Here is a 10,848-nt window from a genome sequence, read left to right as displayed (position 1 = left end):
GCCTTCACTCAATACAGTGAATGCTAAAGATTAACAGCGTGGTCGGGCCCAAAAGACCGAACGTTAACTTGTCTAAGAGATCATGTAACAATTGTAAAATGCTGCCCTGTCTACTTGAGCTAGGATCCAAAAATAGGTTCCCCAAGTAAATGTTGAGAGGTCAATGGAAAAAGACTCTTGGCTCTCCTTGATTCACATGCTCAACGTGAGTGAACAGCATGACACTGCTGATGATAAAAACACACTAACACGAAGGCAACTCTAGGGTCTCTTCAGAGGAGTTCCCCTGTCAAAGCGCCAACTGTGCACCAGTTGAATTGCACCTGGGGTACTGGGTTCAGATTTGGGCTCCACGTTTTAAGGGGCGATGAGAAAACAGCTATTTTGAGTTGCTGCCCAGGCATTTTACAGCATGACCACCCTGCTCACACCCAGGGTCTGGACATTTAGATAAAGACCTGACATTAGGATTTCTGCCACAAGTTCCTACTTTGGTTTTCCTGGGGTACCTTTTAAAATACCCACTCAGAGTTGAGCCTGTGAAAAGTTAGTGACCTCCACCGCAAACATGTCATAAATAACGAGTGTTACACTGCTCACTCGTGACCTGGAACAGAGTAGACTACCCTTCCCCTGGCACATGGAGGGGTTGGGTATAGTAGCAGGCATTTTCTGGGATTTGTAAGTAATAAATCTTGTGACTTTACTTCCTTTGTGCGAAGTGTATGTATGGCGCCTTCAATCAAAATGACCCAGGGTTTTTCACTTCCCTAAAGTGAAAAATCAGACTAACTTAGGGTGGGTTAGGTAAAGTTTTACCAATCGACCTCCACATTTCAGTTATCTTATGCATACTACAGGTCCCTCACGGCTTGGCTGGGGCTCTGCTCCATGTCATCGTCACTGTCGGACCCAGACTGATGAGACTGATGGAGCAGCCTCAATCTGGAACCTACTTTGTCTCATGGTAGAGGGAAAAGAGATCATTTAAACTGCCTCTCAAAGTTTCTACCCAGAAGTGACACATGTCACTTCCTCTCAATTTCCGGAGACCAGAGCTAGTTACCCAGCCATGCCTGAGTTCACCAGGGTAAGGTATGGTCCTCCTGCTGTGATAGAGACCAGGAAAATGGATGAACAGTAAAGCCTCAGAGGATTAGATACATCTTCACACATTTTCAGGCCTGTCATGTTCCAGGAGGAAGAACTAATGTGTGTTTGTGTGTGTGTGTGAATAAAATGTTTTCAATTTATTATAACAATGAATTTTCTAACAATGAGAATTGTCCAATGAGATAATTCCCTGCCAGTGTCACCAAAAGTATTCAAAGCAGAAACTCAAAGCATGACGAGCTGTCAGAATAGCAGAGAAAGGGTTTGGACACTGGCAGGCACCTGGACTGAGAGACCTTGTTGACTTCTTCCACCTCGATGACCAGGTTGCAATAAAAAGAACGTGCCTTAAAGGAGAGGGGGCCATTAAAAGGTAGGGCTGGATGTGAGATCCACTGTACAGTATGGCTTCAGCAGATGTTGCTGCTGCTGATTGAATGTCGAGGGTGAAGAAAAGGGAATGCAAAGAGTTGGAGGCCAGATGTCCAGGTCATGAGAAGAAGCTGGTTTGGATTGTTTGGGACATGTTGAGCTGGAGGTAGTGGTGGGACAGCTATCTGAAGATGTCCCCTAGGAAGTCGGAGGTGTAAGTCTGGAACATATGGCTGAAAATATGGATTTGGGAGTTACCTGCATAGGGGTCATACTGGTTGTGTATGTCCAAGAGCACGTAGGACATATGGACATCAATTCATTCATTCATTCAATACATATTTATTGCACACTGCTGATGTGTCACGTGCTCTGTTGGCGATACAACAAGGAACAAGTACTCCTCTCACAGACCTTACAGTTGAATAGGGTTAATTAACAAGTGCACATAAATATACATTATATGAGCATATAATACAAATGACAAGTGGTGCGAAGACTAAACAGGTTAAGAGGATAGCGAGTAAGAGGAGGAGCGTCAGGAAGGCCCCTCTGATGAGGGAACAAATGAGCAGAGACCTGAATGCAGTCAGGAAGCAAACTATGCAAAAATCCAGAGGAGGGCTTTTCAGACAGAAGGATCAACAAATACAAATGCCCTAAGATGGAAATAAACTCTGTATATTAAAGCAATAGCAAGAAGAGCAAGTGACTCTAGTGGCATAAAGGAGGCAGAGAGTGGTATGATTTAGAAAACAAAGAGCAGCACAGGTAAGGACTTAGTAGGATTTTTTATTTCTTTTTCTTGGTAGGAAATTGAATTTTGTTTTAAGTGGGATGGGAAGCCATTGGAGGGAAGGGAGCAAAGAAATGCCGTAATTTAATTTCTGTTTCCAATGGACATTTAAGACCATTCTGGTTGCTGAGTGGACATTCGACCACATGGGAACAAGAGTTTCCTTAGTGCTTATTTGTTCTTCGAGTTCTGGGTAGCTTCTACTTCCTTTAGGGGGACTCATAGTTCTAGACAGATTGGATGTAAATTGTCCTTTGCTTTATTTTTGCAGTAAGTAGATTCCTCTACCCTTCATGTGTCATCACAACCTAAATGCTATAAAGATTTAAGACGTAGGATTTTATCAGAACAAAGGATAAACTAGGTTATGTTGAAGTGACACATTAACCTCAATTATCAGTGGGTTACTCAAACCGAGGTTTATTTTTTACTCACGTTATACATCCCACACGGATTGGCCAGGGACTCTCTCCAAGATATCACTCAGGAACTCAGTATGACAGACGCTTTACTATTTCAGTATGTGACCTCCATGGTCAATGCAGCAGGGAAGGAGAGAGTTCAGAAAGGTCTCACGGTGGCTCTTAAATGCTTTGGCTGAGTGTCCCCTGTCCCTAGCACACATTTACCCTAGAAATGGCAGCTCAGTGAATGACTCTGCCATCCAGTCAACCACTCCCTTTGGGGCACTCCAACAAGGGGGCTCCTCTTCGGTGCTATATGTCATCCCACCCAGCAGTGGCTGCTTCTTATATCTGCTATTCCTATATCCTTTAGAGTTCTTTTTATCTCTTCTCCCTCCTACTCCAACCTCTCATTACAGGCAGACAATGGAGCTACTGTGGATTCACTTCCTAACCACATAATAAAGCGAATATCACAATGAAGTGAGTCGTAATCTTCCTGGTGGTGCAGGGTCTTGCCTGCAGAAAAAAAAAAAAGCAACACCTGTGAAGCTCAATAAAGCAAAGAGCAATAAAATAAGGTATGCTTATTTTTGAGCAATAAATAACAATAGTACTGACTTGTAATCCACAGAAGAAAACAAATATCCATGAATCCATACAGACATAAACATATAATTGAATAAACAAGTGGGGAGAAAGGACAACTTTTCCTTACAGCAGAATTCCATTTAATTAATACAGAAGTAATGACGTAAATAGGAAAAAAACCCCACCATTTGGCAAAGACCACAGTAATAACTCTTGCAGGCCAGAATGATCAACGGAGGCTAAAATTAGTAGGTAAAGTAAGATGAGAAACAAGATATTTGCATAATTTCAGAGTTTCTCCCTACAAGATCCTGATTCATTACAAAGGTTAAAATAGTAACTTCACAGTAGAGAAACAAGGTAATCCAGTTTTTCATAACTAGGATATTTTCTTTACACCCTTTTTTTGTCTGAAATTTCAGAGCCAGAGTTGGAAGTAACCTTGAAGGTGAGGGAAGCTTCAGGTGTTGTTAAGAGTGGTGACAGGTTAAGGTTATAGTTAATAGTCACTGGTATGGGCCACAGCAATGTCATCTGTGGCAGGACAGTCACAAAGGGCTCTTGCACCTGGAGGAAGTGAGGCCAAGAGGATGGAGAAACAATTGCAAAAGGCAGGGATCTGAGGAAGACAAAGTCTTTAGAAAGTGTTGGAGAGGATGTGGAGAAAAAGGAACCCAGTGCACTGTTGGTAAGAATGTAAATTGCTGCAGCAACTATGGAAAATAGTATGGAGATTCCTCGAAAAATTGAAAATAGAACTACCTTATAATCCAGCAATTCCACTTCTGGGTGTCTATCTGCAGAAAACAAAAACACTAATTTGAAAGATATCTGCACCCTCCATGCTCATTGCAGCGCTATTTACTATAGCCAAGACATGGAAGCAACCTAAGTGTCCATCGAGGGATGAAGAGATAAGCAAGATGTGGTATACAGAGGGTGCCAAAAAAAAGTATACACATTTTAAGAAAGGAAAAAACTGTATTAAAATTGTAATACTCGACATATACCGATAACAAAAGACAAATTCAAGTCACGTTTAATTTCTGCAATTACAAGAGGTGCTCAAAGTGGTTGCCATCAGTGTAATTTTAATACAGTTTTTTCCTTTCTTAAAATGTGTATACATTTTTTGGCACCCTCTGTATATACAATGGAATATTAGCCATAAAAAAACAAGAAAATCTTTCCACTTGTGACAACGAGCATGGACCTTGAGGACATTATGCTGAGTGAAATAAATCAGAGAAAAACAGATACTGTATGATTTCACTTACATGTGGAATCTCAAACAAACAAACAACCCCCTAACCCCGCCCCAAATATAAGCTCATAGATAGAGAACAAATTAGTGGTTGCCAGAGGTGGGAGGGCACAAAATGCGTAAGAGGGTCCAAAAGTAAAAACTTCCAGTTATAAAATAGATATCATGAGGGTGTAATGTACAGCATGCTAAGTATAGTCAATAACACTGTATTGCATATTTGAAAGTTGCTAAAAGAATAGATCTTAAAAATTCTCAGCACAAGAAAAAATTGTAATTCTATGTGGTGATGGATGTTAACTAGACAGATTGTGGTGATCATTTCACAATGTATATACAAATATCAAATCATTACGTTGTACTTGTATACCTGAAACTAATATAATGCTATATGTCAATTATATCTGAATTGAAAAAAAAAAGAATAGTTTCATTTCTTAACTTAAAGGAAAATAAGCTCTGACCGTCTCTGTAACGTAGGAAGGAAGGAAGGAAGGAAGGAAGGAAGGAAGGAAGGAAGGAAGGAAGGAAGGAAAAGAAAAAGGAGAAAGAGAATGAGAGAGAGAGAGAGAGAGAGAGAGAGAGAGAGAGAGAGAGAGAGAGAAGGAGGGAGGAGGGAGGAGGAATAAAAGAAAGGAGGGTTTCATTGCTTGGGTGGAACTGGAGACAGACTCTCCCTTCTGTCTCCAGCACTTCCGCCAGCCAGTTTATAACCAGCTTCTCAGGGTGAAGCTGGGGGGGTTTAGATTAGAGATCCTAAAATATGCCTTTACTTTGCAAATCACCCTAAAAGTACTCAATCAAGCTGAACTTTAGGGCCCACCATGGTCCTTACCATGCCTCGGGCTTTCTTCCTGGGAGCCACCCCCCAGTGGATGACAGAATAGAACATAGGTTGTAAAGGTCAATGAACATTGAGGGTATTTGATGTGCTAGGCCCCATGCTGGTGGAAAGATTATGACTAGGGGCTATTTTGACTTAGGAACCATATAAATGTTTTATATAACCATAAAACACAATGGAATGAAAATGGAGATGAAATGCAAAAACACATTTAACCATATACCAAGTTGTTCACATATCCCCATAGGGAATGACCCCACGTTATTAAACAACACAGGACTAAGTCCAGAAGAAGAAGAAGTGCCAAAAAAAAAAAAAATCTTACATTGTTTTCAGGTATCGGTGTTATTGTTTTTTGAGACTGGAAAACATGAGTATGTAATTGTTAATGCCATTAGGAACCAAGAGTTTCAGCATAAAAGAAAAAAGGTCCAAATATAAAATTAAAGCAAAATCCTGGTGGTCCTGAATTTGAATTGGCAATAGCCATATAGAAGAATGGAAACACGGACACAGGAGAGGCAAAGAGTTTTAAAAAGAGGATAGCGTCAGAGCTCCCCAGCGGGAGGGGGCCCCGAGTGGGGGTGCCCCGTGACTGAGGCAAAAGCTCCAGCTTTTATACCTTCCCTTGTCTGTTTGGGGAAGTAGAGCTCTTTGGAGAAGGGAACTGTTTGAAGAAGGGAACTGGCGCCTTCTAATGAAATTCATCTACCAGGTTTGTTCTGTTTGCCCATCCTACAGGAATTAGCAAAGTAACCCACTCTTATCTATCAGATCTGTTCCGTTTGTCAGGCCAAAAGGAATTTTATGATTAACCTCAAGGCCTTGTTACATTATGTCCTGGAGCGAAGGAGTGATTTCAAAACCTGGAGTTTTAGGATGTGGCTGCCTTTTGTTTATTCCACCAGGGACCTCCCTGTCTACCTAGGGACGTTCTAACTATCCTGTATTAATCCCCCTGAAGACGGAACCCTAACTGCTGTTAGGGAGTAGGGGCGACGACGCTCTGGCTACTTCAGGCTGAGGAGGGGCTTAGTAGGGAGAGACCAGCAGCTAGGGCTTGTCCAGAGGTCTATCTAAGGGTCCCCGGTAGATGAACAAGTCCAGATGAGGATGTTGTTGTCCTGTAGGCCATCGCTAGTAGCTAACCAGTGGGCAGTCTGTAAGCTGAGACGCATTGTAGGCAATACCTATAATAATGGATCAAAGAGAAATGAGAAAAGTTTCCTTAAGTCCTGTTAAACTGGGAAGCTAGGAAGTCAGGAAGAAAAAATCTAAGCTGGTAAGAATCTTGTTTTTAATTTAATATTGGAAACTATATTATGGATTTGTTGAACTTTATGTTTAATTAACTGTGAATTATCAGAGAGATTGAAACAGCATAGCCCTTTAAACTTTGTATATCCTTGATTGTGTTTGAGACGTAGATAATCTATGGCAGCTCTGTTTTTGAGAACTGTTTCTCTGACCTGTCCTAACTCTTACCTCATGGCATGGATAGCCTGCGAGGTGGCGTTTAGGGTTTTTGTCATTGAATAAGCTATTTGACTATCTAGCCTTTTGTATGTCCTTTCCTATAAAAGAGCTCTCGTCAGTGAAGAGCGTCCAATCTGGGTTATCTAGGGGTGTGTCTTGTAAGTTTGGTCTGGCAGCATAAGTTTGTAGCAAAACTTATTGGTAGTTAATTATTTTTCTGTCTCTGAGAGGAAGGTGGCAGGATTAAGGGTGGAGCAGGTCTGTATTTGGATTACAGGAATTTTTAACAAGAGGGCCTGATGCTGCAGGAGGCAGCTATCAGTGAGCCTCTGACTCTTATCAGCATCTAAAAGCCCTTGAATGTGGTGTGGGTCGAAAAAAAAACGGTTAAGTCTTGTCCCACTGTGAGCTTGGTGGCTTTGGGAACTAGGAGGGCAGCTGTAGCTATGGCCCTGAGGCAAGCTGGCCAGCCACGTGCTACAAGGTCTAGTTCCTTATTTAAATAGTTCTAGAGTCCTTTTTAAGTTTAATTTGTTTATTTTACATTTTCTTTAAGGTATAGACCAATGATAAGAAACAGGTTGAGTAAAATGAGCCCAAATCTGGGGGCTGTCTTTATCTTTACAACAAAGCAGTTTTCAGAGGAAAAAGGTCCAGAGTGTGCCGTTGAGACAGAATAAATGGTTCCTATATCAATTAGGAAATTAATAGGCTTAATTGTCATGTCAGGGTCATCCACAGTTTTACCCCGTGATGAGAACAGCTTGGGAGCCACTGGGAACTTAAGGCCCAGCAGTGATGACAGCCATTTGGGGGAGGGAGTCTGTCCTTGCTCCCTTCAGAACAAGGGGTACTTTCCCCTGTAGTGCCCTTTGCTCTGTGTAGCGGTCATGGCTGTTTTGGAGGACTAGGAATCCAGTGATCTGGGCTTGTATATCCAGAGTAGGTTCTTTTATCTGGAACTTTTGATACAGGATAGTTAGCGTGTCCCTAGGTAGACAGGCAGGTCCCTGGTGGAATAAAGAAAAGACACCCATATCCTAAAACTTCAGGTTTTGAAATCACTCCTTCGCTCCAGGACATAATGTAACAAGGCCTTGAGGTTAATCATAAAATTCCTTTTGGCCTGACAAACGGAACAGATCTGATAGATAAGAGTGGGTTACTTTGCTAATTCCTTTAGGATGGACAAACAGAACAAACCTGGTAGACGAATTTCATTAGAAGGCGCCAGTTCCCTTCTTCAAACAGTTCCCTTCTCCAAACAGCTCCCCTTCCCCAAGCAGGCAAGGGAAGGTATAGAAGAGCTTTTGCCTCAGTCATGGGGCACCCCCCATTCGGGACCCCCTCCCGCTCAGGAGCTGCAACCTCTTCTCCTGCCTCTAATAAACTATCCTGTTTTTAAAACTGTTTGCCTCTCCCTGGTCCGTGTTTCCATTCTTCGGCTTCACGAGACACGACCCCGGCCCGCACTCAGAAACTGCGGGCAGATCAACAATACCTATATCACTTTCTCTCTGGGGCTTTTGGAGTGCCCTGAGGTGGCTTCAGCCCTGGGTTGTCTATAACTGTGGCCAAAAGTCTGGCCTGTCTCTGGTCTTACGCTCTGGTCTCACTGTTCCTTTATTCCTCGTTTTTCTGTCCTGGTTGTTAACGACATTGAAACAAATGCCTGGCCTTTTCTAGGATCTGAGCCTCTTAATCAGGGATGAAACAGTGGGTCAGAACGATTAGAATTCCCTGCCAGTTAGGGAAAAACATTAGGCTAAGCTTCCTTATATGGGCCTATAGCTGACACTGAGGAAAGCACATGAACTCTAGCAGTTCTACAGTGTAAAAGTTTACTTAACTATTAGCAAAACTTAGTTTTTAGATTTAATTTGCGTAACCAAGAACCTGACTGAGAAAATATAACAGAGAAAGTTATTTTGGTGACATATATACTGACAACCAAAAGCAAGCAATTAGCACTTCCACTGGCAAATCCAGGAATATATTCGGCAACCTTTAAAAGCATAGGCTTTTGCAATAAAATATAAGATATATTTATTAACAGATCTTAATTTCTTTCTTAACATTCCTGTGACAAGAAGTTAGAAATAGATGAACTTATGATGTACCTAATAATTAACACCTCAGTATTTTGTTATTTTGAAATACCTAGGATTTAATCTAAGCTATTTTCTTGACAAATTCTGTAACAGAGATAACATGACTTTAGTATTCTGGGAATTAGAGCAGCATAATAAGGGGTGGGGGTCTGGCTTGAGAATTAGCTGTTTGGTTTTTTTAAAATGCCACTTTTTTCTTTAGTTACCTTAGCCTCAGGCATTTCTGTTTATAGGTGGATTAGGAGATGGGTGTTTGTTGAAGGGTCCTTTGGAGGAGTCTCTTTAGGAGGGGTCTCCCTAAGGAGAATCTCCTTAAAAGGAGTCCCCCTAGAAGGAGTCCCCTTAAAAAGGGACTCATTAGGGGATGGGAGGCAAGAGATCACGGCCAAAAGAGCCGGGTCAACTCTACATTTCTTACAGAGAGCTGGGTTGTCCCTCAGGGCAAAAATAAAGCCTGAACATATGCAACTTCTGACCATTTGTCTTCCTGTCTGCAAAACAGGTCTAGCTGCATGATAGTATTGTAATTAATACTTCCCTCAGAGGGCCAAGTCTCCCCATCTTCCGATGTGTATTTAGGCCAAACCCTGAACAAAAGAAAACCAGGCGCTGCTTCTTCAAAGTCTGAAGGCCAAATTTGTCCCAATGTTTTAAGATGCCATTCAGGGGGACGTAGGCGCGTGAGGGCTGATTGCTTATCTGAAAGGGAGGAAGAACAGAAAGGCGTCCCTTCGCAATTCATCTCCCACCGCCTACTCTGGGGCGTCCCCCAGACACGCGGGCCATGGACATCTCACGACCCATTCCAGGGCGAGTGGGGAGACACCGTGCACCAGGATTAGTCGTGCTTACCTGGGCAGCCCGGCCTGTGCCTCCGGGTGGGAGCCTACCCTGTCCCCGCCTGAATGTCTGGCGCTGGCCCACAGGCCGATAAAGGCTGTGGCCGATGATGAGGGGCCTTAAGGTAGCGGGATGTATACCCCAACTCTGGGCATCACAAAAATTGATTGCACAATTAATATAATAGTGGCCTTCTAAATAAAGATGTTTGAGGAGCGAGTATATACTTAAAGCTTGTAGGGAAGGCATATGGCCTAGGCAAGAGGGAGTGGAAGGAGGCCCTGAAGCCCAATATGTGAGGGGGGACAGAACGATATCTGAAGCCCCAAAAGGCTTTGGAGAAGGCTGTTTCCTTGAAAACTTTGCCTGGCGGTGGCTGAGGTGGCCTGGCGGGTGGTGCTCCGGAGAAGCTGCTGCTTTTGTGGCCTCTCCCCCTCTGGGCTGTTGCTGGAGCCCTGCTGAGCTGGGGCAGAGACAGGCAGCAGAGATGCTGCTTCCGGTCCACAGAGTAAAGTGAGATCGCGGAAGAACAGAGGGGATGATTTGAGAAGGAACGTTAAATGTCAATAAATCTTATCCTAAGTGACAAGAGATGTCCTATAGAGGCAGAGGTTCATCTTCTTACCTTAAGATGTCTTGAGGTCGGCAGGGAGTGCTGAGGAGGTCTCACAGGGAAGAGACCTCACACCAGTGTCTCAAAAGGAGAGAGACAGTGACAGGATGAAAGAACAGCAAAGACAAAGGAGTCATCCTGCGGGCACCGTCATGGGCAGTGGGGCTGGGAAGGGACCAGAGGGACCTTTGGGAATTCACCTCAGAGTGGCTACGGCCAGGGTCCCTCAGTTGTCCGTAAAGGCCCACAGTCCTGGCCACGCGCCAGTATTCAGTCTCCTCCTGGAAAGAGAAACGAGAAAGCAGTAGGGAGGGGGAAGGAGCCTCCTCCTCACAAGAAAGATGGTCGGACCAGGGGACAACATTCCCGGCTCAACGCCAGAGGGGATTGATCCCAGTCCTTCCGCAAAGCCGTACCTCTGAGG

At 43.4% G+C, this 10,848-nt stretch overlaps 1 protein-coding gene across 19 annotated transcripts in view; it reads right to left on the bottom strand.

Annotated features, from left to right (window-relative positions):
- Positions 1–1,811: 1,811 nt before the first annotated feature.
- The window catches only part of LOC109460239 (uncharacterized), a 259,735-nt gene continuing 250,698 nt past the window's right edge, over positions 1,812–10,848 (bottom strand). For 11 of the 19 annotated variants that reach the window (XR_016020012.1, XR_016020008.1, XR_016020006.1 and 8 more), the window contains 2 exons: positions 4,039–10,705; positions 1,812–3,204 (listed from right to left, as the gene is read on the bottom strand). Coding sequence is in view for 1 of the 19 variants with exons in the window: in XM_088795089.1 (XP_088651215.1) it covers positions 3,159–3,204; positions 4,039–4,073; positions 10,625–10,705 (162 nt within the window). In the remaining 18 variants the exon portion in view is untranslated. The remainder of the gene's footprint in view (positions 3,205–4,038; positions 10,706–10,848) is intronic. The other 8 variants (XM_088795086.1, XM_088795088.1, XM_088795089.1 and 5 more) reach the window with 6 other exon arrangements.

Source organism: Rhinolophus sinicus, chromosome 18 (genome assembly GCF_057876585.1).
Source record: "Rhinolophus sinicus isolate RSI-liver-muscle chromosome 18, RSI-T2T, whole genome shotgun sequence".
Classification (NCBI taxonomy): domain Eukaryota; kingdom Metazoa; phylum Chordata; class Mammalia; order Chiroptera; family Rhinolophidae; genus Rhinolophus; species Rhinolophus sinicus.
This window is presented reverse-complemented; position numbering and strand designations above follow the sequence as displayed.